Source organism: Gadus morhua, chromosome 21 (genome assembly GCF_902167405.1).
Source record: "Gadus morhua chromosome 21, gadMor3.0, whole genome shotgun sequence".
Lineage (NCBI taxonomy): Eukaryota > Metazoa > Chordata > Actinopteri > Gadiformes > Gadidae > Gadus > Gadus morhua.
The window spans coordinates 11,742,683-11,770,031 of NC_044068.1; the positions used below are offsets into that span (position 1 = coordinate 11,742,683).

A 27,349-nucleotide genomic window follows, 5' to 3' on the forward strand; every position below is an offset into this window, starting at 1 on the left:
TTCAACATTAACCCACTAGATGTCCCTGTTGTCCCTTTTCAAAGACTGTATTTCTGCCTACAGCTGAATATATTTATCTTCCAATTTAGTACAGCATTTAAATCTGCTGTTGTGTCGAGGATATTAAAGCTATAACATATTAACATAATCATTACCTTCGTTTCCATGGGCACATATTTAAGAATCATCAGTAGATTGTAGCCTAGTTGCTGCTCTCTTTTACATGCAGTTGTTAATTGAAAATGCAATACCCATGTTGTGACGGAAGGGGGCAGGCAAGATAGCATTTACACAGTGGTTATGTCTGCTTTCTTTATTGAGGAATTTATTGATTTTGTGAACTTTTTCATCCTCAAAGGAATTCACTTCAATTAGAAATCTATATACTCCAGATACAACTCAAATGACATCTACAAACCTAACCACAACTGCTATGTACTCTATCCGAAAATATAAATCACGTAGACTATTTATTTATTTATAGCAGACCGTTTAACCCTGGCCAGCTATAAATCAACATTGTTTTGTTCTGAAGTTAGTTTAGATTGCAAGCATCTTGAGAGGAGATCAGTCATTGGGAGCTGCAGCAGTGTTCTGGTTTCTGGTTCAATACTTTATATTTGAAGGTTGTCATTGGGCACAGGTGCTTTATTTCACTATGTATTCATTAACGAGACCAGCCGCTATTATACAAAGCAACTAACAGTGAATTGAACAGGTAGCGGTTAGGGAAAGAGGTACCCAACTTTTTATGGCCTTTGACCCCATTTTGAGCTATGAAAATGTTTGTAAGTTCAACTTTGACTATTGTGCAGCCTCCATACAAGTCGTTTTTACACAATCAACTTCTGCCACTGGTGTGTTCTTGCATCCCTTTACTTCACACTCAAGATAGTTTACTCGTTGCTATGAATCATTATGCAGTCCGTTCTTATCTGCAGAATCTCTATGAGTTCTGCTCATCGATGCCTACAGGTAGACTACAAATGTGGGGATATGAATGTTTAAACCTACGGCTGGATGTTCAACAACCTAACCACCACACTATCCTGACTTAAGTCAGTCAGAAGGGAGAACAATTGAAGGCAAGCAAATACCGATGTTGGAGCTTCTTTGTATTTAAGTGGGCGGATTGATTTGACTAATTCAATCAATTAGTGCAGGATTGTTGCAGGAATTAAACCCAACCAGCTACTACACAATAAGGATCATAGTACTAGTCGGTTCTCTAGTTTTCTTCTCAAGTGTGGTTGTAGTCGTTCCACTCTGTGACTTCACTACCCAAGGCCCAAGTCAACCACACATCCAGATGCGTGGGGTTGGTCTGGGCCTAATCCCAGCACCGGGTTGGGCTCTTTGTGTGTGTGTGTGTGTGTGTGTGCGCGTGCGCGTGTGCGTGTGTGTGTGTGTGTTCACGTCTCAAGGCCGCTGCTTGGCGTATCTTAGCAACAGGGCCTCGGCGATGCCCTCCGCTGTTGTTCAAATACGCTCCTGTTCTCCGTCTCTGCAGACTGCCCGGGTCACTTCATCTTTCTCTCTCTCTCTCGCTCTCTCGCTCGCTCTCTCTCGCTCTCTGGTTCATTATTGTGTCTACACGGCTCTACCGCCTCGGCCAGAACCACCGCAGCTCTGCCAATGTTTTGGCACATGGATGTTTGTGGTGCGGCGGGGCGCTGTTGGAACTCGAAAAAGTAAACAGCGGATTTTCTCCCCATTTTCTGTATCCCTCCCTTCAACTCTTGGTATCAGGGAAGAGATCTGTCCTGACAAGATGCAGACTGGGTGTTTGCTTGGGAGTGAGGAAGTGTGTGTGTGTGTGTGTGTGTGTGTGTGTGTGTGTGTGTGTGTGTGTGTGTGTGTGTGTGTGTGTGTGTGTGTGTGTGTGTGTGTGTGTGTGTGTGTGTGTGTGTGTGTGTGTGTGTGTGTGTGTCGCTGCCTCCCCCGGCCCCCCTGATGCAGCCCTCCAGCAGATGAGCGGTACTATATAAATACAAGCCGTCCATCAGGCGGTCCTGTACAACAGCAGCAGCGGGAGGAGGAGGCTGTTGTCGGGCGGATTAGCGTTGTCATGGCGCTGTTTAGAGTGCGTTATACAATATTTCATCACACGCTTCGCCGCTTTGTGCAGATTACAGAGAGACTTGTACTCTGGTGGTGAGAAAAAAACAAAACGTGCACAAACACCTTTTCAGTCCCCGAACGCGCCTCCCAACTATGGGCTTGAATGGAGTCTGCATCAAAGTCACAGAACAACAGCAGGATTCCGACTGTTTGGACCAATGAATAGCTTCCACAACTATAGCAACTGTTGCCATGGCGACTCTTGCCCGGGGCGCTATAGTCGATTTTGCGACATATATTAGAATTCTTTGAATCTCCATGAAACTGTAATTATTAAGGGCCTAATAATGGTGTATTTAGTCAGGACCCTATGTATTTCAGAGCACATGGCTCTGCCAATGCACGTGACAATTTTTCATTGAATTACCAAAATGAAATTACATATGAACATAAAGTCTAAAATAGGTTTATTTCCAGGTCAAATGCAACAACATGGAAACACACACACACACACACACACACACACACACACACACACACACACACACACACACACACACACACACACACACACACACACACACACACACACACACACACACACACACACACACACACACACACACACACACTTTCCATAGCGGTCTTTGCCATTGGTTGTGATTGTTTGTAAGTGGAAGAGACATTAATTGAAATGGTTAGAAAAGTCCTGATCATTTATTTAACTCACCTCGACCACCATATTATGGCTAAAACATTTTCTTTATCTCTTTGTCTAGGTTGTCCTGACCAATCAGATAACGACATACCTTGGAAATGGAGGTGAGCTTGTTATTTTCTTCCAGATATTGTGGGTTCACCAGGCTTGCGCTAGTTGCAGTTGCACTGGGATAATTTTCATTAACTTGTGTTGTGCAAGGTTGGGCTGTGCTAGGTTGGGTTATGTTCAGTTGCCAAAAGTTTTTATCATGAATAATCATGCGTGGTTATTTCGTGCGGTTTGAGCCACACTGTAGGGATTATGACAAACACTTATTTACTAAGGGTAGCTTCCCTTATGCTGCATCATTATGCTGGAATTCTCAATCCCACTCCCCTCTCTCTGTCTATCCCCCCATGCCTCTCTCTGTCGTCAGGCGCCATGCCACAAGTCCTTCTTTGAGGCTGGCCCTTGATTCCCAGTGTTTAATCTGGTGGAGCGAGCCAGCTTCTCTGACCTGCTTTTGGTGAAAACCCTCCAACAAGTTCAGCCGGTTTGAACCCAGCTTGGCCCAGTTTTGCCTAGCCCTGTGCCAACTGTACCCTAGCTGGCTGCAGAGGACAGCCACTACACTGCAGTGTTGAAACTAAAATGTCACCGTTTTCATTTGTATACCTTTTGGACGCATAATGCAGCATTCAGTTCAGTCCAATGAAACCCTAGAGAGGATGACTGCTGGCTAATTGAAACCAGAGACGGATGAAAGAAAGAACGAAGTTCAGTCAAAATGTACAGTGAAATAACTATGAGAGGCAGGGTTGCAAATACTTGACGCCCCAGCCTTTGCAAATATGATAGATGCTTACAGTGTTGTAGCAATTACTTTGGAGAGACTGAGGGAGTGGACTTTAGTTGGCAGACTTGGAACTGCACGGGTCATCTGATATCTGGCACATTCCATTTCAAAAAATGCATCCTTATAGCGATAAAAATATCATAATAAAACTTTAATGATAGCAACCGGATAAGAACTGATCTTTTATCCTTTCATTAGCTGATAGGTTTTTATTTATTAACTTTCATTTTCCGTGAGGATCTGTGCAGCCGCACGAGCTCAGCACAAGCTAAACTAACCAACACCCAAGAGCACAGCTAAACTATGCCAAGCTAAATTAACCCAAGCAAAGCTAACCCAAACAAAGCTAAAGTAAACTTCAGCCAGGGGAGAATGTGTGGGCAGACAAAGGGAGGATTAGAAGATGCCGTTGGGTTAGCGAGAGCTGAGGTGGATTTAACTGGACCCCAAGGGCTGACTTCATGCAGCCCTGCCTTTTTATAAAATACAAGTTCATAGGAGGTCAACTTGGAGACAACGTGAAATGGAGAAATCAGAGCATATCTACTTCTCCTAATGCGTTCTATTACCAAGAAAAAACGAGTCATTAGCAGGACAAAGCGTGGGAGGAAAGGAATTTAATCAAATCCTTTAGGGATTGTGTAATATTGACCAAACATACAAGCGATCCAGCTGCTTGCAAGCTAGCTTCTTGCTAGCCAACCTACTGCTGTCCTGTTGCTCACTCGCCTACTGCTTGCCAGCTGTTTGCCGGCCTATTGCTAGCTAGCCAGCGGCTAGCTAGCCACTTCTGTTTTGTGTTGAGCATGTGGAGGCTTCATATCAGGCTGATCCATTTACTGTATGAAAGTGGTGACTTGAAACATGTTCTTTTATATGATTGGTTTATGATTTATCCTGCCACACGTTAAGTTGGCAATCTCGAAGATCTTGAAAGATTTTAATTAAAAGAAATGTCCGTTAAGGCACAATAGTGTTTTTCATCAGCAGGCAATGACTCACTTTCCCGCCAGGCATTCAACTCACAAGCAATGCAATTAGTGACGGGCTCTCCAATACCCATTAATGGATGTTCAGTCAGAGTGGCAGTCGTACCGCAAGAGACTCGCTATTCAAGTCGCTTTGTCTAATGGCGTACTGTTTTTTGTTTTTTGCTATAGGTGCCGCCATATAGATTGAAATTGTTGCTTTAAGGTCGTCCCAAAAAGTTTTTCAGGTGTCCAAAAATTAACTTTTTGTCATTTGAAGTGCATGTATAGTACTTTTTAAATGATCAAATGAACCATGTCATTGGACGGTAGCGTTTTAATGTTAAATTGGCCTGTGGCTGGCATCCCAACAGGTGGTGGCGTGCCAGGTGAAGGGGATTCTGGGTATGTGATTGCAGCGCTGGGGAACACGTGGAGTCACACCGTCAACACACGCCTTATCGTTCAGTATGTGGACGCCCGCCAACGACAGGTGAGCTTTCACCGTCAGCGTGATCACCTACATGTAGACTACTGTTGAATCTGTTGTAGGTGCCGTTTTCAGTTGAATGGTTTATTGGTCAATATACTGAGTTTGCATAATTCCGTACACACAAGTACTGCACACAAGTAGGTTTATTGAACGTCTTAATGTTAATGACCTACAAGGTGGCTTGGGAATATTATATTCCCAAGCTACCTTGTAGTTCTAATATTTTTTTCATACAGGTCACTTCTGTGTGACACCTATATTTTTTACACATTTATTTTGAAAAGACAAAAGCCCCAGACCCTTCAGTAATAGTATTTGGCTCCAGAAAGCGGAATTCCTGCCGGGTTTTTGCCTCCACCCAGACACTTAAACAGCTGATTTCACTCATTATTTTCACCCTTGAGTTTGCCTAAATCGCAAATCCAGATGGCTGACTCCAAACTCTGGGGAGGATTCTTATTTTCTAAAACTGTACATCCTGTATTACCTCTTCCCAGAAATGTTCCACAACGAACAAACTCCCAGGTTATTGGGAATTTATCTGTTTATAAAGTCTAGATTGAACCTGGAATCGCTAAAGGGGAGCTTTCGGAACCAATAGGCCAATAGAGGTTTGAGGAAGGGTTCTCTCGCTCCCTAAGGTCAACGGCACAGGGAATAACAACTTCTTTCTTTTTTCCTTTCCTGTTTTCCTTGCTTCTTTCTCTGCCCACCTGCACTGCAAACCCCCCCCCCCCCCCACACACACACGCACACGCACACACACACACACACACACACACACACACACACACACACACACACACACACACACACACACACACACACACACACACACACCTGTTGGGGAAAAATAGCCTCAAAGGAAAGCGCCGGACCACAACTGCAGGTCCATTGTAAGTTCATTGTTGACTCTTGGCCGCTCGGTTCACTGGACCCATGCAGGTCCAGTCTTACAGGTCTACAGAGAGTGCGGGCCCGCATGACCGACTAAAACCCCAACACAGCTTCTCCAGCCTGGTGAATTCAGGCCATTTCCTCCAGCCTCTTATTTTGACTATACAGTCACTGACCATCCAGAGGTATTTCCACCAGCATATGGGGCTTTTATTTAGATATTTTTTTCGATTGGGGCCCCGACCACGACCCACCTCAGGATATTACTGTAACTGAAACTCGAGGGCTGTTTCAACACGATCGCGGCCGAAACACTATTAACTTTGGTGTTGATTTAAAAAAAGCGAAAGAAAAAGGATTCTGTCCGTGTCAGCAAGGCGTGTTGCCCGCTACGAACATCTTTGCTTTCCAAAATAACAGTATGGACTGGTGTGATTTTTGAATTCCTGCGACCTCAGCACCCATGCTATCTAATAGCAGAGTGTGTATAGAACAGACACTCCTCTATCAACAGCCAGTGAAAAGCCCTGACCACACATCGGCCGCTCTGCGGTTCGGAAAAACTACACCGATGGAACGCGGTGCGTATAGATTACAGTTGCGTTGAACTTTGGCGAAGTCCTGAGGAATCCTGTTGAAAAGTGGATCTCAATAATCACATTTTCATGGAAATTCAAAGAAAACGTAAAACAACAAATAACTCAAATAACGGTTGAAACACACGCAGCGCAGTCATTTGAATCATTTCTGAGGTGTTTCTGAAAGGTTTTTAAACACACTGGGTTAATGGGGGGGGGGCGGGCGGGTAACTTTCCGTCACATTAATGACACGTTGCCATGTTTGCGGCCGGGAAATAGACGGTTGGGCGCGAGGCCCACGGCACTCTCTGCTCACCGCGCTGAACCCAGCCGGGAGTTCGTTATTCACACTCGCCGTAATCCAGGGGGGTTAGCCTAAATAACTGATTACACACCGCAGGTAACACAATCCACTGTGAAACGGGGCACAGGCCCGGGTATTTTTAGCTGGAAATCAACAAACTTCGAGACATCTGCAACGGGTTATGACCCAGAGTGGGGGGGAAAGGGGAGGAGCCATTGTCAATTGGCCTCAGTGCCTTCCGAAAGGGGCGGGGCCATTACCCTGGGGCCAGCTCAGCGATGGGGGTCATTCTCAACGTCTCCCTCTCCTCACGCCCCCTCATCAAGACTGCGAGGATTCTGCAGTCGGTGCAGTAAGGGGAATTGGTTTATAATAACTGGGGGGGCGGGGGGGGGGGTTAGAGACTTGACTGTTATCATTGATGCAGCCGCCATCCAACATCCCACAAAGCGTCTGTTAAACTGACTAAACAGCAGTAAGAAATTGTCCCATGATAAAATCATCATGACATTGTCCAAATGTGCTCTCATTTGTTATGGTCAACCACCGCTGCAATGTACACAGGCCGCAAACATAACATAATATTGACAATGGAAATCCACAAACATTTGGGAGTCGACACACAAGGGAGGCTAATCTGCAAAAACAGGCTGTGTTGGACCGAGGGATGCTGGTTCCACAGAAACCGCAGATGGAAGATGGATGACATAGAAACCACATAAAGGGAGCTGGGGGATAGTGAACACATGAGAAATGAAGGGAATCGAACCCACGGCCTGCAATGCGAAGGACTGATATATATATATATATATATATATATATATATATGATGAAGGTTCGAGGTCACATTCGATTGGGTTTGGCGTAAATGGGTAATGCAGGGTAATGCAGACACGGGTCTGTGCTCTCTACAATTGGTACGAGATTCTTAACCAAATTTTCTCTGAAACCCAGAGAGAGCCGGCTCATATGCTAGCAGTTGGCTGCTCATCAAGGACTGTTCATCTATTGATTCTCATCTAGGAAAAAATAACCAGTCGGGACTCAAATATTCAGCCGTTAACAAGAAAATTTCTCACATCTCCGGATTCCGAAATTAATTGCAATCATGTTTTAGTATTTCAGACGGGGCGGTTCGCTAGTTAACTGACATTGCCTGATGCATTTGAACTCCCGGAATTCCCATGAAAACGGTTCCTCGACAGTGCTCTTTTCTTTGGAACGTGCAGGGCTCTCGAGTTTCACATGACTGCGGCCTTGAGTTTTATGACCACGGTGCGCATGGCAAGCGCTGCTCTCCTCGCTCTGCTCTGACCGGGCAGGAGAGAGAGCAGAAGAGAGCCTCTTCAGGGCCGGCCATGCGGAGAGATAGCACTCTGCCTGTGGTGGCTTTTCTTATGTGGATTCCGATCACACTTTAGGCAGTGGAGAAGTGTTGGCGCCTTTAGTGAGATCCCTAGTGAACTTCTTAGTTCTGCTTGGGTTGAGTTGTCAAGGTAGTCAAAAATTTCTAATTCCTACTATGACGAAGACATGACCCGCCCTCCTCTGCCTTTGATTGGCCTAGCCTGATGAGTGCAAACCAACTACTTGGCTAGGTTTAAGCAACACAGCTACTTAGTTAGGTTTAAGCGACACAACTACTTGGTTAGGTTAAAGCAACACAACTACTTGGCTAGGTTTAAGCAACACAGCTACTTAGTTAGGTTTAAGCAACACAACTACTTGGTTAGGTTTAAGCAACACAACTACTTGTTTAGGTTTAAGCAACACAACTACTTGGTTAGGTTTAAGTAATACAACTACTTTGGTTATGTATAGGCAACATAACTACATGGTTAGGTTTAAGCAACAAAACAACCTAGTTATGTTTAGGCAGCACAACTAGTTAGTTAGGTCTAGGGTTATTGTTAGGCAGAAAGCCCTTTTTGAGAGAGGCCATCATCAGGCTAAGCCTACCAGGCATGGTAGGGCAGGCCATGCCTTCACCACAGCAGGATTTGTTGGTTATTTCCTCAGCTGTGAACTGTAGTAAACCGTCGTTAACTGCTGTAAAGTGCTGAACATCATTATAAACCACGGGTAACTGATACCTTGTGAACAAACCGGCATTTCCTGCCTCCCATCCCCAAGTAACCATATTTTTTTTCCGAAGTCTGATCTTTTACACCCTCTCTTTCTTTTATTCTATTGTTATTCTCTCTCCACCTCGCTCTCTCCCCCCTGTCTTTTCAGATAGTGATAGCCAAGTCTCCAGTGGCTCCCTACGCTGTGTTGAATTACACCATCCAGAAGGAAGGCATCTGTCTGGACGGTGAGTACCACAGCCTCCTCGCGCCAAGGGAACAACTGTGATTTTCCATAGAGCGAGGGGAGAGAGACAGACAGAGGGGGAGAGAGAGAGAGAGGGAAAGAAGTAGGGTGAGAAAGCACTGGCCAACCTGTGTCACTAAATTCCCATGGCATTGACATTTTTGTTGGCCTTTATTTATATGTATTATATTATATAATGTATGTTATATCTTTATTTATTTATTTATTTCGGACAGATCAAGTTCCGTTGAGACCAGGCTTGTCTTTTTTCAGGGGAAAACCGTTCACAAGCATTCATACACAATTTGTGTAAAACACAACTCTGCCCTTGGCCTTTAACCCATCACCGTATACTACTTTAGATTCAGTTCTGACCCTAACAGACCATTTTGATGTCCATCCACCTATAGTGTGACATTTGTGTACAGTTTATAATCCCACCGGTCGGGACACCAACGTTTGATATCAATACAACAATGAGTCCTTTTACCACAGATGTATTTTATCTTATGCATTTTATTTTCCTATTATGAATCCTACAACACCAACTACTGAGGCTGACATTCTGAATTTAGTGAAACATGGACAGACAAAGGTCAGCATACACGCGTCCAGTCCAAACTGACCCCTGTGAGGTTAGCTGGCGTGGTGCCCAACCATCCAGATCCAGTGCATGCTGGTCCTGGATGGTTATGTTCGATAAAGAAGGGCCTCACTTATATGGACAACGGCAGCCTATCCACCATTTGTGCATCAGTCGTTACCGTGGATGTGTTAAACGCTGGGCGGTGTGCGCGTGTGTGTACTGCTCCGCCCCACCGAAGCCAACGAGCTTCGCGTGTGACCACGACGCAGATTTTCAATCCCCGATGGCTAGCGCTATAGCGTTAACTCACCACTTTGGCTCAAATGATGATGCTGGCTGGGTGGCTCGACCCGGCATTGCACTTACCATGTATTTGATTCACCTCGTCGGCACCACAGGTTCAAATTCCTGGCATATGGTACATGTCATGCTAAATGCCTACTTCCCTGTCCCTCCTCACTGTCATATTGTATCCATTGTTTTCAATGTAAAAAAAATAGAAGTTTAGGGGTTACTGTGAATCGTGGCTGGTGATGGTGGTGGGGGGGTGTTGGATCTTAACTCGTTTTGGGTCCGTTCCTCCTGGATCTGGCTTCGCGGTCGCTCCCAGGGAGACAGCTCACCTCTCCAGCAGATGTCCGATGATGACAACACAGCTGTTTTTGAGGACACGCAAATCTCCATATGGAAATATCTCATGGAAAAATAGAGAGACAGAAAGACAGGAGGTAGTTTGATACACTCAATCCTCGCCCGACCATTACCTCATTATCTCATATTGTAGTCTTAGTTTTCAATGTGCAAAATAATAAAAGTCAAACTTACAATAATATACACATTGAAATGTGTATATTATTGTAAGTTTGACTTTTATTATTTTGTCCTTATTTCCATGTTTGTGCTTAGCCCTTTCAATCAGAATCTGAGAGAAAGCCAGACGGAGAGAGATACAGAGGGAGAGAGAGATAGACAAACAGAGAGGGGAAAAAGAGACGCATAGAGAAAGAGAGTGCTCACACCACCTGCTTCCATCTGCAGTTTGTGACTAATGAATAATGAGATCTCCATTGGAGTGACGTGGCCAGGACTAGTGTGTGTGTGTGTGTGTGTGTGTGTGTGTGTGTGTGTGTGTGTGTGTGTGTGTGTGTGTGTGTGTGTGTGTGTGTGTGTGTGTGTGTGTGTGTGTGTGTGTGTGTGTTAGTTTCCGGTGACCCATTTCTTGCATCAGTTGTCCACCACCGATACCTGGGCATGGATGGAGGTTTGACTGCTTGAAGCTTCTGGTCTGTAAGCTAACTTAGGTCTCTTGGCAGAGGATTGTAAAGAAAGCCACTTACAGTAGCGGCACAGAACAATCATATCATGCATATTGGAGAAGCTAATCCAAGTGCTAGTTGCTCGGGAAAACAAACAAGCAGAACTGCTACAGGAATTGGAACCCAAGGTTAGCTCAATCTTGGAAATCCCTTAACCAGCTATGACCCCATGCTTGATATAAAGGATCGTTGCAGAGATGGAGGGTGGTCTTCCATTTTCACCTGTATCCCTTTTGCAGTCTAGATCTGGTATAGCCGACCACAGGCTCAGAAAGCAAATGTTAGTGGAGTTCTGACAGCTTGTCCATGACTTTTTTTCCTTATGCTCCCACTGTGCCAAATAAAAAAATGAACAGACCCAGAAGTACAGCTGCTACCAGGACACAAATTAACGGGGGGATCTGCGGCAGGCCATAAAAAATACAAAAATGTACTCAATAAATGTCTCGGACAGTACTGACCGTATACCCCCACCCCACGCTCTGCTCATTACAGTGCCAATGTACTGGACACTCGGTGAACCCCCCCAGACCATTTCGTCTCTTGATGAATCACACGCGCTCATGGAAAGTTTTGTGCGATGAGAGCAATTCTTCAGTCTCTATCAACTGTTTACTTCATCTTCTTGCCAACTGCTGATAACAATGAGTCGGGGGGGTTATTCGGCAAGCGATGGGACACGACTTCACAACCTCCTCTCAAAAACCCTCCCTGAATTTTCCCAGCGTCGTATCAAAGACTTCCTCGGGTGGGAGACGGCCTTTCACTCGCACACAAACACACACACACACACACACACATCATTAACGGAGTTGCGTCGCATCCAAAATGAAACACGAGTGCTCTTCCAACCTTGAAACCTGCCAAGATTTTTGTTCGCTTTATGAAAGGCACGCTCTAGTTAGCTAGTTAAGTGGGAGAACGTTGGTGGTTGAAAACGTCAAGTAACGGGGACTTAACGATGTTAGCATTCATCGTCCAAGTCCGAAAAACAGTCCTTCAGTCTTCGGTTTTATACTTTTTTCTGGATTGCCGTCGCTATAAACTAATCTCAATATGTGGATTTTCCTTTTTTTTTGCTCTCCTTAAGTCCCGGGGAGGCATAAGGTCCCCGTTGAGAGTTAAATCCAACAAAATCCCCTCCGTCTCCCCCGTTAAATGACGCCATCGTCATCTCCGCCCAGCGCATGTTTCTTTGATTAGCGGCGTCCCTGCGACATGACATGACTTCCTGTTGTCCGTGTCCATCCAGAGGGGGGGGCGCCGGAGGTCTGCAGGGTTCTGGTTCTGGAGGCTCTAGTGGCCCTATCAGGGGAGACTCGTGGTAACAGCTGACAGATGTGAAAACTGTCTCGGAGCATCGAGCCAGACACGTTCAGTACGTCCATGACAGTTGGGAGGTTTTAACAATGGCAGAGGGCTTTGAGTTGTAACGACCCAAAGAGTGGAGGTTTGAGATAAAGGCAAACAAACTTGCCAGCTATTCATCATCCAAAGGTTGGCATCCTTGGTTTCCTTGGGTTTAAGAAGGCCGTTCTAAAAAAACAATAAAAGCTGTATTAATAAATAGGGTTGTGTGAGGACATCCCAGCCCATTGTTCATAATTCTAGTCAATAAATATGAATAAGTGCTGCTATCTGATGTTTTGGTGAAGGGGGTTGAGGAACATGTAGAACACCACAGATGAGTGTGGTTGAGTAATGAAAGAGGCCTGATTTGTTTAGCTTATCATCTTTATCTTCAATATTGTGGAGTGTGTGTGTGTGTGTGTGTGTGTGTGTGTGTGTGTGTGTGTGTGTGTGTGTGTGTGTGTGTGTGTGTGTGTGTGTGTGTGTGTGTGTGTGTGTGTGTGTGTGTGTGTGTGTGTGTGTTCCGGTGCTTTGACATGAACAAACGGACGTTTGCTTCGAGTAGAGCTGATCCCAACCCACCAAGCCGAGATCTACTGACCGCCCCATCCTCAACGTGCTCCTCGGGTTTCCCAGTCGCCATGGTTTCCGTTGTCCCCGGCTTTTCCCTGTCCTTAGCAGCCGTCAGACGACACCGCTGTGATGTCACGCCTTTAGGGCTTTCCTCACATGGGAGTGTCATCAATCTGGACATTAACTGCGCCACTTGAGGTTCACTTACGGCCGCGGTTGTCCTCACTCTCCACCCCCCCCCTCACCCCCCCTCACCCGGCCCCACGTATGCTTCGATTACGCCACTCGCGTCACAAGACCTTTTTGGAATAGCGTCTCTCCACGCCACATAGAATGGGGGGTTGGGGTGGAGATGTGACGGTGTAAAAGCCCCTCGCTCCAGATAGCGTACGGGAGAGGCGGCACGTCCTCTCTTCATCTCGTTATCGGAAGTTTGAGACGTGCGGCACCGTGGGACCTCGAGTCGTAACGTCCAGCCGCCGGCACAACAGTCAACAATCAACAGTCGACTTCCTTTGGCGGCGGTCTCTGGGCTGTAAAGTCTGGACTCAAAGTCTAGCTCCACTGATGCAGTCCTCAGACAGACAGGGGGATGGTCTTATCCACCCGTTTCCTTGATGCACTCAAAGCGTTGTATCACCTGTTTATCTGGCGGCCGCTCATGGCGCTCACGTCTGGCGGGGAAGGTTGACCATAAACAACAGGTGTTCCATGAGACGCTAAGCTCCTAGAGCGGTTTGCTAACTACCAGCTCATGTCCCTCAAGGTGATCGAAGAAGACCTACTCCCTAACCATATTATCCTTATTTATCTCTTGGTTGGGACATCCATCCCCCCCCACCCCCCAACACTGGGGTCATCCCAGGTGACATTGTATTTATGTTTTCATGCGGTTGCTTTGACGCAGACCCCCCGCCCCTGCAGTCCCTGTGAGGCCTCAGTGGAAACGTTGGCGTGCGTTGGCTGTGTCGCTGTGTGAAAGAGCAGACCAACGCGGCGGGGTGCCAGCTCCACACAGCGTGCCGGCCCCCATGCACCTCTGTTAAATGAATTCATTCATTTGGGTCGCTAAGGGCCTTTCCACAGTACGCATGGAACAATCTGCTTTGCAAAGTAAAAGTATGAGTACCCTCGGAAAGAACGCGTTGCGCTTTGGGGAACGTTAAACCCCTTCCTTGTGAACTCTCTCTAGTCGAGTGAATGTTTTTAAATGTTTATCAAGACCCCTGCATACAGACCTTGTCTCTCGCTGTGTGACCTTATTGTGTGAACTACCTGTTGAAAACTGCAACACCCTTTAAGGAAAGAAGCTGTAACGCAGATGTTGGCATCTATTTAGTCTTGTTATATGTTGAGGGCAGAAAATGTCTCAAACAATTAAACCTTCAACATCGTACTCGCATGCAATCTTCTCTCCTGAGATCCTGACTAGTGGAAAGCCAGGCAAATCACCTTTTTGGTTGCAGTTTCTTTCTCCCCAGCCAACTTATGAATGCATACCGATGTGTGTGTATATATATGAATACTGAGAATTTTCTTTATGGTACGTCTCTGTTTGCCCTTGTATTCAAGGGAGGACTATTTCTGCCTGTACTTGAATCAATTGCATTAGCCTTTGTACCAAACCTAAACTTGAATCAGGTTATTGCTAGGTGTGTGCACTTGGAAACACACAATTATCAATAGTGTGTTCTAATATCCTTTTTAATGATGTCAACATAAATAGAGAGTGCTTGGTGACAAAGGCAGACAAGGCCTCACATGACACTCTCTTACAATAACATACACAGGGATATTGGAAAGGGCAACAACAACAGAATTAACAACCAACTGTCAAAATAAACAATCAAAAAGTGGACCCACCACGAATACGTTTTGAAAAGGCCCATACAATATGTAAGTGCTGGGTGCAGCTTATAATTCTGCTGTCGTCTCTCTCTCTCTCTCTCGCTCTCGCTCTCGCTCTCGCTCTCGCTCTCGCTCTCTCTCTCTCTCTGAAGCCTCCGCTCTCTCTCTCTCTCTCTCTCTCTCTCTCTCTCTCTCTCTCTCTCTCTCTCTCTCTCTCTCTCTCTCTCTCTCTCTCTCTCTCTCTCTCTCTCTCTCTCTCTCTCTCTCTCTCTCTCTCTCTCTCTCTCTCTCTCTCTCTCTCTCTCTCTCTGAAGCCTCCGTCCTCTTCTCACTCCACTCACGTCCCTCGGGTTTCCTGCGGTTTCGAGGCCCTTCCTTTCTTTGCCAAGGAACATGTCTTGTCCTCCATCCGAGTTCACGGGCGGAATCCAAAGCATTCTGCGCGGTAGCACGAAGCGGCCCACCCTGAACCAGGGTAGGCCTGCGCCCTGGTTTCACAGTCTGGAGGGGTACGCGTTTAGCGTAGACACGTACAGAATCAGACACAACCGTGCGTTTTTGTCTTTGATCAGAGAATATAGTGTAGTTGGCTGTTGCTTCGTACATAAAGGGGAACGTGTTTCATTGATGCTTGCTTGTTGTATCAGTTGGGTTGGGTAAGGCAGGGTAGTCTAGTGGTCAGCGTTTTTGATTCCTAGTAGAAAGGTTCTGGGTTTGATTCTTGAAAGTCCTCTGTCTACACATGGCGGCTGGCTGTATTACAATGTTATCAATTTCTAGGTTTATTGCTATTGACTGTATCTCCTGGGATTTCCCATTGAATACAAAGGGTGTTTGAATCTCCTTTGCCTTATCTCTCTTCCGGCTCCTTCTTAAGAACCAAAGTGCAGCTGACAAGCAGCAAGATAAAAGCTTTCTTGGTAGGTCAGGAGGTACATACCTTGTTACTAGGGATGTCCGATATTGGCTTTTTTGCCGATATCCGATATGCGATATTGTCCAACTCTAAATTTTCGATGCCGATATCAGCCGATACCGATGTCGATATTTGGGTTATTTTTCCTCAAACCTAATTTAGGTAAGATTACATACCTCCTGTTGTGGAATTAACACAACATGCTTAATGTTATTGTGATGCCCCACTGGATGCATTCTTGAATGCAACAAGGCTTTCCAAATGTTAACATTGTCTGTGCAAAATAAGAAAAATACTTAAACTTAATTTAAGGGAAAAGTGCCATGTTTATTTTTATTTTTTTAATGGTCTCAGACAACAGTTTGGATTACACTCTCCCTGAGATAATCTTGACAATGCCCACAACAAATAGGGCAAATTTGACTTCACAAATGATAAAACATTGTACCTGAACAACTATAACTAACTAACTATAACTAACTGAGCTACAAAAGAAAAAAAAAAAAAAAAAATCGGTTTTAAGGCAAAAAAAATCCGATACCGATATTGACAGATATTACATTTTTATGCTAATATCGGGCCGATAATATCGGTGGGCCGATAATATCGGACATCTCTACTTGTTACCTCTCCCTAACCTAGCGCAGGCCTACTCCTAACATCCCATATCTTGACCAACCTACTCACGTGCTTTGAGGACACGAGTTGAGTTTTGGGACAGTTTGTGGATGAATATTTAGAATTTCATTATACTACTTCAGGTATGTGGCAACCAAACAACCATCAGCTACGTACACTAGCTTCTTCACTAGCTTCATAGCATTTGGCAGTTGTTCCCGACCTAGTATTGACCTACCTGTACACGGCTACTGTCATTCTGAAATCTTCCCTTGGCTCCCTCAGAGTTGCAGAGTGCCAACATTTTTCTGCACCAGGTCATAAAAGTGGTGATACATGAACAGATCTGGCAACGGCTGTCTGTAATCGTCAGCTGTGTCGTCAATCGACGTTTTTTGATTTGCTAAGGCTACTTGGAGGAATTCAAAGTATGAACATTTGTGCCACCCTTGTTTTTTGTCGATGTTATTATTGCACAGGTTGGCATTAGCTGCTTATGTTGGTGTTATCTTTATAAGCCCAAGATGTCTGGCCAGGCAAAAGATGGAGTGCACAACATGGTCGCCACATTGATCAAGCACATCTGACCCCTGTCATAAGTTCATTTCATCAGGCTTGGTTTATGACCGTGATCCAGATTTCAATCACAGTCTTGGTAACGTGACATTAATATTTTGATTTAAATAATAATTGAACATTGATAATTTCATCTTTGCACTGTACAAAGCAACCAGCAATGATCCTAATTGGAATCACTAATTGTTTAATCAGTTGTGATTTGGAGACAAAGCTTGCACAGGCATTGTTTGTTGAGGCTACATAAGTGCACTATACTGATGATTCCGCCAAGGCCTTTTATGGCGCAATAATTGTTCTTATTGTGGGTTCAAATTTGGCTGTTCCTTATTTCCATAACTTATTACACTTTCTCCCTAACTTTCCTTCTCTCCTACCCCAACAGCTTCTGTCTTTCATTTGTTCCTTCCTTCATTCCTTGTGTCCTTTCCGCCATCTTCCATCCCTTCTGACATAGTACCTACTATTTTATTTAGGAGCTAGTCCTGTGTTGTTTACTAGAGAGTAATGGCGGGTACATTATTTTCATAATTTCACATTCTGTACTCGTAGAAAGAGTGTTCTTACTGCTGACAAGTTCTTAAAACCAATGTAGTGAAATGTGTTTTTTCCCCCCTTGTGATGCAGTTAAATGAGTCTAGCTATAATTCTAAGCTTCACGGATAAATGCTTTTCCTTGATAGCCTTCATACCTTCACTACATGCTAATTCATTGGAGGTTCTAACAAACCAGTTGCGCGTTAAACCACCAAGGGAAGAGGGGTCAACATGACTACTTGTAGACTCAAGGCTACAATGGGATTAAATTTGGACCGGAGTGGTTTTCACTCAGGTCCTCAGTACTTTGTTGTGATTCTGGCTCTCCAATCCCCTTCTTAGTTTTAAGGCTTGGTGAGAAGGTCAATGGGGATAGTAGGCGCTCAAACATTTTCAGGTTACAATGTGTTTGAACAAAGAAGTTGGTGTCTGGTTTCCTTCACCAAAGGATTTGATAATCTAGCCACAAAACATGCATTAACAAATCATATTGTTGGATGCACCTTCAGCGTAGGGGTGGATATCCTCTTTTAACAAAGTAAAGATCCTCCATAGTACTGTGAGTCAATCATCCGGATCATACAAGCAACCCAGAAGTATGACTCATGACTCAGGTCTATCACGTTCTTGGCGGAACAAGAACGTGACGGGACTCTTACTTTCGGGAATGTTCCACCTCTTCAGACACCTTGATTGACGCCTCGTCCGCACTGAATAGGTTGGCGGTTAGTAATGGCAAGTCAGGGAGTTTGGGGTTCAGCTCCCTGCAGCTCTGTACATAGAAAGTGGCAGTGGAGTCAGGTACAGTAAGTAAGGTCTCAGTCACGCAAGGGGTTTTGACCCCTCGGAAATGTGGGTTGTTGGATGGTAGTCAGAACGCTTGCAAGTCTGTCTTCATGTGTACTCCATAGGTTGTATGTACTGTACATCAGAAGTTGAATTCTGAAATCATAGTCTTTCGACCACAACGGGTTACAACGGGTCGTCTGTTGCATGTTTATGAGCCAAAGTTCTCAGACTCTGTTGCTTCCCTCTGGCGACACACTCGATGCAGTTTACAGGTCTTAGAAAAAATGGTGTATTCCACCGCATTGCGTGTTCCAGTCTGTAACCCCAAAGTGAGCAACACATCTCTGTATACCTCATCCTCTCGGGTCTCGGCCTCACCAGGACTGTACACAAGTTCATCGGCCTGCTTGTTGTGTGTGAGGGGGAGTGTGTATTGTGAGTGTGTGGTCCAGCCTTTCCCGGGCCCGTCTAAACTAACAGAGCGGTCCGATGAGATCAGGCCTACTCGGCGCCGAACCGCAGAATGCTTGTTTGAGGTCCAATCAGTTGATAGGCTGTGGATGGGCTGGCGTTAACCTTGCCTGTCCCCACATGGCCCCGCCAGCCAGAGACGCCCGACAGTGGACGCCATCAACGTTTACGTTTCACAGCGAGACGCTGAGGCACTCGGCAGTCAACGCTGTTATCCAAATCACCCTGCAAGCCAGGCTGAGGATCAAGGAAAACATACCATCAGGAAATGGAAGTAGCTCCAAAATACACTAATTTCTGCAAGACCGTGTTCCTACAAAAACAACTGGATAGATTTGGAATGTTTTCGAACATCTCCACCAAGTTTTTTCTAATTTCAACATGAGGGCTGAGAAAAGAAATTACATCAAATTGCAGAGAGAGAGAGAGAGAGAGAGAGAGAGAGAGAGAGAGAGAGAGAGAGAGAGAGAGAGAGAGAGAGAGAGAGAGAGAGAGAGAGAGAGAGAGAGAGAGAGAGAGAGAGAGAGAGAGAGAGAGAGAGAGAGAATTCTGAGGCCTGGAGTAAATCCCTTCAGAAGGGATCAAAGCCACGGCTCCCTGTTTAATACCAACAGGATATTGGTGCTCCCAGCGGCTTCCCCCACTTCCTGTTACACACACACGGCCGCTGTTATTTCCCCTGGAATTGCTTTGAAGACAAAGTCCTACTGTAAATAGAAAACCACTTGTGATGGTTACAGTTGAAAATATCATGATATATACGTTATTTATGACTCAATCCAAACACTCGCAGCCAGCAGACAGAGAGAAAGCGACAGAGATAGAAACGGAGAGGGAGAGACAGAAAGGGAGGAAATGGGATATGCTGCGGTGGTGTTATTCCGACCTGCGGGGCTCCCATGGCAGCGTTTCGGTGACACAACATCCTGGACACTGACCTGAGCAAACATGGCTACAATCATAATAAGATACAGACGCAGCACTGTGGACACAAGGGGAGAGAGACACAGAGAAAGAGGGGTAAATAAGTATCGTTTGTGTATTCATGAAGGTCGTTTTAGATCCTTAGTAAACCTTGCTACACACACACACACACACACACACACACACTTGGTAAAAGTGTGTGTGTGTGTGTGTGTGTGTGTGTGTGTGTGTGTGTGTGTGTGTGTGTGTGTGTGTGTGTGTGTGTGTGTGTGTGTGTGTGTGTGTGTGTATATTTGATATCCTTGGGGTGACATGTGTGTTTCGGAAGACGATGCGTCCCTACAATTGATTACGGAAAGTGTGTTGGAGCATACCAGATTTGTTATCTTTGTGGGGACATTTAGTGGTCTGTGTTTGTATGTTTGTGCAGTCTGAGTTAGAAGGGTGAGAAGTGGGGCAAAGTGGAACAGGACAGTGTGAGGCAGAGAGAGTATGTCTTCCAGTGAGTAGGTTTGTGTAAATGTGCACAGGAGCCCCTCAGGGAAACGGCTAATCCTGGGGAACAGCTGGACCCATGGGCCCACAGCAGCCCGGGGAGGGGGGGCGAGATGTCGGGGGTGTGGGTGGAGGTGGTGGTGGGATGGTGTAATACTCGCCAGTGTAAGGAAACTGAGGTACAAAGGAGGCAGAGGAGAAGAGGAAAACAACCTAGCACAGGTACCACTTGTACCTGACACACACACACACACACACACACACACACACACACACACACACACACACACACACACACACACACACACACACACACACACTTCCCCTCAATGCAAGAGCTCAGGCCACACTCGTGGTTTAAGGGCACTATAACTTCCTTTTTAGCCACCACAATTTAGATTGTATGCTTTTGATTGCTCTCAGCCTGTCTGGCTAAATGTAAGTGTCTGGAAACATAGCTAAGAATATGGAGGTACTGCTCTTTCTCCTAAACTGCTACCTTGTTGACTTTTAGCTCCTCTGCTTTGAGACCTTGTTGTTGTTAAATTTTAGAACTGAGTTTAACCAAATCTAATTAACGTTCATGTGCCAAACTATTCCTCCTCAGTGGCCATTCGATGCGAGAGTCTTCCAAAGGTTATATGTCTTGTGTTGTACGTCTGCACTTCGAGTTGTGAGTCTTCGCTTCGATTCATGCGTCTGAATGCTGGCTGCATCGTGTTTCGCTTTCCCGAGGCTGCCATGTTAGCTGCAACACAATACAGCTGCTGCTTGTTAGCCGTAGCGCTGGCTGAACTTTAAATAGAGTTCTAAACATGAGAGAATAGAGCGAGCCCTGAGGGAGTGGAGTGCAACTTATTTCAAAGTCACGTCCTACTCATTAGCATTTCTGCTAACTTGCCAGTCCGCTAGTTATTAGGACGTGCTACATTAGTAGGGGATGCTAGCAATTTCTTTGGTGATGCTAGGAGATTTGCATTAGTCTTTTGGTAGCGATGGCTTTGGATCGCCTACTCATTTGAGCTTATCGCTAATTAATTAGCTTGTAATGCTACATTTGCATGGGTGAAAATATTGCAGACCTAATGGATTGCAGTGCCGGCTTCATAGCCTATTCAAAGGTACTTTCCTTAGAGATTGTGTTAGCCTGCTTGTTTCAGTAAATATGAGGGGGGGGGGTCGTAGTTCTGGGTCGTTTGTATGATCCGGATGATTGACTCACAGTACTATGGAGGATCTTTACTTTGTTAAAAGAGGATATCCAGCCCTGCGCTGAAGGTGCATCCAACAATATGATTTGTTGAATGCATGTTTTGTGGCTAGATTATCAAATCCACAGATAGTAAAATCTGTGGATTGCCCATTTATTGGCCTTTTCTTTCTTTAATCAACCCCTGAGCTAGTTATTAAGAGGCGCTAAGTTTGTGTTAGCCTTGAACCCAAATGGTCACCATGTGATGTAACTTCTTTGTGCACTGTTAGTTCATTTTGTATCAGACTTGTTACATGAATTAAAGGATAGAAGAACACAAGACTGAAGAGAGAGACTGACAGAGGGACAATCTATAGAGAGACTGACGGGGACACTCTATAGAGAGACTGACAGAGGAACAAACTAGAGAGACTGACAGAGGGACAAACTAGAGAGACTGACAGAGGGACAAACTAGAGAGACTGACAGAGGGACAAACTAGAGAGGCTGACAGAGGGACAAACTAGAGAGACTGACAGAGGGACAAACTAGAGAGACTGACAGAATTAAAGGATAGAAGAACACAAGACTGAAAAGAGAGACTGACAGAGGGACAATCTATAGAGAGACAGACAGAGGGACACTCTATAGAGAGACTGACAGAGGAACAAACTAGAGAGACGGACAGAGGGACAAACTAGAGAGACTGACAGAGGAACAAACTAGAGAGACTGACAGAGGGACAAACTAGAGAGACTGACAGAGGGACAAACTAGAGAGACTGACAGAGGGACAAACTAGAGAGACTGACAGAGGGACAAACTAGAGAGAGACTGACAGAGGGACAAACTAGAGAGACTGACAGAGGGACAAACTAGACTGAAAAAGTGAAAAAACAGGGCAAGAAGGAGAGCTAACCTAAAGAGAGATAGCTGCAGACAGAGCGAGGGAAACAAAGAGAGAGGGAGAGGTTAAGTCTGTTTCCTGCTGGAGAATGAACTAGAAGCAGCTCGTAATCACACCGCAGGAATGCAGTCCGGACCGTGTACACTGCAGAACACTCCCTGTACACCCCCCTCGCCTCCCCCTCCCTCCCTCCCTCCCTCCCGCCTCACCCCCCCCAACACACAAAGGCCTCTTTGTTCTGCCTGCTCCCTTGTAAAGACCCCTCCTCCTCCCCTCCCCTCCCTCCCTCTCACTCCCTCTCTCTTTCCCCTGTCTTCAGTACTCTAGTCAGAGAGTCCGTTCTGCTCAGACCTCAATCTAGTTTTGAACTGTTCTTCTTGTGTGTGTGCATTTATCCTTACTCAAGCATATACTTTTGTATTGTTATTGTTGTTATGGGCTTGGATTGTATTGAAGCATTCTTTTATTATGTTTTTTTTTATTTATTTATTAACTCGTTAAAGCTTTTCTGCCCTCCACGAATGAGGTGAAAGTATAGTTAGCAAAAAAAAAGAAGTCTCCCACCAGCCAATAACTACTTTATCTATGTAGACCAGCATGTACTGCACCTTGAAACACATGCAAACCCAAAAATGTACACATTTACATGCCTGCATGCAAATACAAATAATAATATAAACTTCTAGACACGCAAATGTGTACAGCAACTCATATTTCACACCAACACAGACTTCGGCCCTGCCTCTCTTACGTCCCTGTTGATGTTCTGGCAGCGAGTGCCTCCACCCCCACCATCATCCTCATCCTCATCATCATCCTCATCAGTGTCGCGCTCCGTGAGTAATAACCAGAACCTCTGGGCAAGAAGACAACGAAACGCCGCCATCATGATTCACGGCTGGCTCCCCGCCAGCCCCCACAGCCCGGCCCCTGCCTCTTGGATGATGAATGTGTTCAAATGTGTTCCATCACACCCCCTGGTCCACTGGCTCAACCGAGACGAGACTCATGCAGTTTGTGTTGTGGAACCAAGCGGTTCCACGTCTTATCCACGTCTCTCCACGATGCACCGCCAGTTTGTTTAGTGTCCCTAGGAGTGGAAGGGTCACGGGGCCATTCTGACCTTTGATAGGTTTGGTGAGAGGATTCCTACACCCTCAGGCAAAACTGCAAACCAAGAACTGGATGGTTATTTTTCCGTAAAACATTCAGTGAGTGGCGGAACAAATCAATCTGGTAATCTGCGAATAAAAACGGTTTATTTTTGTCCAGGCCTCTGAAACCCTTCCAGGAACTCGACAAGCTTCTGGACTCGTGTCGGCCCTGGGACACCGGCGGCGGCGGCGTCTACTCACGCTCTCTGTCACCACCTCCAACTGTCAAACAAACAGGCCTCGCCGCGATCCCCAGGGCCACGCCGCGGCTCTTATAAGGCGGGAAAAACGACACGACGCAACCCTCTGCTCTCTGTCCGTCGCTCTCTCTCCATCTTCCAAACACCTCCGCCTCCTTATTGGGGCATGCAGGAAGCTGAGGCGAGGGGGTGAGTCAGCGCCGCGTCAGGACGGGTCCACCGAACCGGGGTCTGCGGTCTGAAGAGAACCTGTTGAACGTTAGGTCCCCCCCCCCCCCGTCCCCCGTCCCAATCAGACCCAGAGCACGCAGATGTCCGATGATGACATCAGCTCAGGCAGCGGTTTGCACGCGCTCTGTCCTTCCCCCGTTCCCCCACCGAGAGGTCAAAGGTCACATAACGACAACAGTTGGATCACGCACCGCCTCCTGAAGGTGTCCAGTCGGCGTGTGGGGTGGGCGGGAGGGGCACAGGGTTACTGCCTTTGGGTTTACATTAAAGGAAGGAAGTGATAAACAGGAGGCTTCATCAAGGCGGAGGAATGGAATGATGGTGGTGGTGGTGGTGGTGGTGGTGGTGGTGGGGGGGGGGAGAGTAGGACGTGGGGGGTGAGGGGGTTCACCATGCAGCAATACAGACACTCGCTCCTACTGTCTCTTTCTCTCCCTGTCTCTCTCCACCTCTTTCCTCCCTCCATCCCACACAGTGAATCACTATTAGCACCGTCAGAGTCTGGAAGTTGTTAACTAGATTGTGTGTGTGTGTGTGGGGGGGAGCCAGACCCAGCGAGTCGATCCTGGAGGGCAGATCCCTGGTTCTCATGGCTGAGGCTGCGTGCAGAGCAGTAAATGATGATGGTGAGGGGGGGGGGGGGGGGCTGGTCTGTAATTTACCAGTTTGAGATGGATTATTGGGGAGGTTTGTGTTGGGCCGGGGCCTGTGTGAAAGAATGGGGCCCAATTAGAGGCCTTATGTAAGACCTGGAGTGGAGTGGAGTGAAGTGGAGGGAGAGCGTGTGGCAGTGGAGCGGAGCCTCCGGCACGCCCGCTCTGGGACACGGCGCGGAGCTGGGGCCTGAGCTGCGTCTTGCTCTCCCTCACACACTTCACCATTCAAACACTCTTCGATTCAATTTAACTTGAACGTTTTCATTTAGTTTTGTGCGTGTGTTTGTGTGTGTGTGTGTGTGTGTGTGTGTGTGCGTGCACACAACGTGCATGTGGCCGCGTGTTTGTGTGTGCATAGTACTGTGCCGGCATGTCTCTGGATGTGTGTGTAAGCCTGTGGTGTTTGTGTGTTGTACAGTGCTGTACACTATCAGCCTTCGCTATCAGAAGTCAATATGTGAAGATCTATAACCTCAGGTGTATCTCTCTGTCTCTGTCTCTGTCTCTGTCTCTGTCTCTCTCTCTCTCTCTCTCTCTCTCTCTCTCTCTCTCTCTCTCTCTCTCTCTCTCTCTCTCTGTCCTTAAAGAGGGGGGGGCTTCTCGTTCACTCACACATCCACGGTGTCCTCTTCTACACCAGCAGTAGACCGCTAACGACAAGCGGCTACGTGACGGAGAGACGAAAACAAAGAGCTGAGCACACCATGTCCCCGGGGTCCGGGAGCCACTCCCTGAGCACACCGAGCGAGGGGAGGAGACCACGCTCCACCGACGCGCTGAAAGGATTTCAACTCGCTCAGTCGAAATCTCAGTTTTAATGTTTCGAGTTCAACCGGATTCCTTTTCGCCGAGTCACCCTTTGGGCTCCGGCGTGAACAACAAGCTGTGTCTCGAGAAGGGCCCCGGGGCCCATCGCCACACTACATTCAGCTAACGCTGCTCAGCTATTGTCTCAGAGAGAGAGAGGAAGGAGAGAGAGAGAGACTCTGCCAGATGGTGGTGTCTCGTGAGTGAAAGCCAGATGTGCGGGCGAGTGAAGCCACGGCCTGGTGGTTGGACTGTGGGGTGCGTCTCTGCAGACACCTCTGCTGATTTCATGGCGTTCCGCGTGTACCCCCGTAACTCGTATGAAACATATCTTCATCAGCACATTGACACTGAGCCAGCTTCACCTGAGGTCTTCGTTAAACCACTTCTCAAACCCACATCTCAGAAAACCCAATACATCAATGTTATTTTGCGAGACAAAGTGATGGGTCATATCCAACAAAATAGGTTGCATGTTTTAATGTACGAGGGTTCATGCTAAAGTTCTGGTCAAACTTTAGCATTTGGCGGGAACTGGACGTATACATTGCCTGCAGAGCTGCGTATGGATTACAACCAAACAAACACAAGGGTATAAAAATACCACGGGTGTGGTTGGTACCCGCGGAAACGATCCCTGGTCCCTTATTTTTCCCTCTCCTTTTGCTGTACAAAGACTTTTGTTTGGCCCGCCATCTTTGTTTTTCAAACAAGATGTTGAGTTCAAACAGGATCCGTTGGCTGCTGGTTCTGCCACCCCTATGGCGATGGGTGTGAACACAGAATCATGACGAGGGTTAGCGGGTGAGGTGCATGAGAGGGCGTAGCCAGCCTACATGAGGGGACTTGGGAAGCTGGAACAACAAATAGGATAAATAGAAAATACCATTTATCCTTAAGTTCATTTGTAATTCATTTTGGTCTTGCCTGGTTTGCCTGTAGTGAACTACGAAACCTGTGTGACTGGAGATTAAGTTATTATTTTGTTATGTGTGTGTGTGTGTGTGTGTGTGTGTGTGTGTGTGTGTGGTTTTTCTTAAAGGCGACAACCAGGAGCCAATTGGTGAGGCTAGAGACCCCGGGCTTCAACCAATCAGAGTGAGGACGGAATTCAAGTACAGCCTGAGCCAGGCTGTGGGGACGGACGGTGGCTCTTGATCGTCTGAGAGATCACGTGCGTTAACCGGTTTTCTGGGATCAGTTAAAACATGCTCATCGTATTATATGTGTTTGTTTGTGATTTTTTACACATCGCTTTCGCAACTGTGAGACCAACGATAATGGTGAAGAAATGGGACTCGCATTGGAAACAGGAGGTGTTTTGTATTTCTGTTCACATGAATAAATAAGTATTTAATAAACACATATTGAACTCATATTCTGTGAATTGAAAACACACAGGCATTTTATCTGTTCATCAGCGTTTCGGTTACATCGACATCTTGAATTCTGCCTTATTTTGTCCACATTCGTCAACAAAGCCGTGACCCAAAATGTCTGCCTCAGCTGTAAAGTCACCACATCACTATGTAGGTATTGGCCCCTAGAGAAAAACGAGGTGTTGGAAACCCGCACTGACGGCACTTAAAGGTCGTATACAAGCTCGATCGAGAGCAGAAGACACACAGCGTCAAATGTGCGTTTTCTTACGTCCTTTAATGCTTCCTGTAGATTGAGTTTGTCCATATATTTTGTCGGTGTGTGAAGTCGGAGGTGGAGAGATTCACTCCACCATCCTGCTTTTTCTCTCTCTTGCTCGCTCGCTCTCTGCCAAGGACACAGGAAGTAGTGGAAAGTGGAAAGAGCTGGTCGTGCAGTTCTGCGTGCGTGTTTGTCTATCTGGGACTGGGTGTGTTTGTGTATGCCTGCATGCATACGTGTGTGTGTGCGCGTGTGGGTGTAAGTGAGAGAACAATTTCAAGCTGTGCAAAACAATTTCTCCCCCTGTGATCAATAAAATGCGTTAGTATTTTGGTACAACTCATTGTTGGATATCATTATCTATCCAGGGATCTGTATTTGCCTGGGCTCCT

At 46.3% G+C, this 27,349-nt stretch overlaps 1 protein-coding gene across 2 annotated transcripts in view; it reads left to right on the forward strand.

Annotated features, from left to right (window-relative positions):
* rad51b (RAD51 paralog B) overlaps positions 1-26,692 on the forward strand; it is a 29,498-nt gene extending 2,806 nt beyond the window's left edge. Inside the window, exons 7-10 of one of the 2 annotated variants that reach the window (XM_030345627.1) lie at positions 2,841-2,883; positions 4,960-5,078; positions 9,094-9,172; positions 26,359-26,692. In XM_030345627.1, the coding sequence (XP_030201487.1) occupies positions 2,841-2,883; positions 4,960-5,078; positions 9,094-9,172; positions 26,359-26,474 (357 nt within the window). In that variant the 3' untranslated portion in view covers positions 26,475-26,692. The remainder of the gene's footprint in view (positions 1-2,840; positions 2,884-4,959; positions 5,079-9,093; positions 9,173-26,358) is intronic. The other variant, XM_030345628.1, reaches the window with a different exon arrangement.
* Positions 26,693-27,349: the final 657 nt, after the last annotated feature.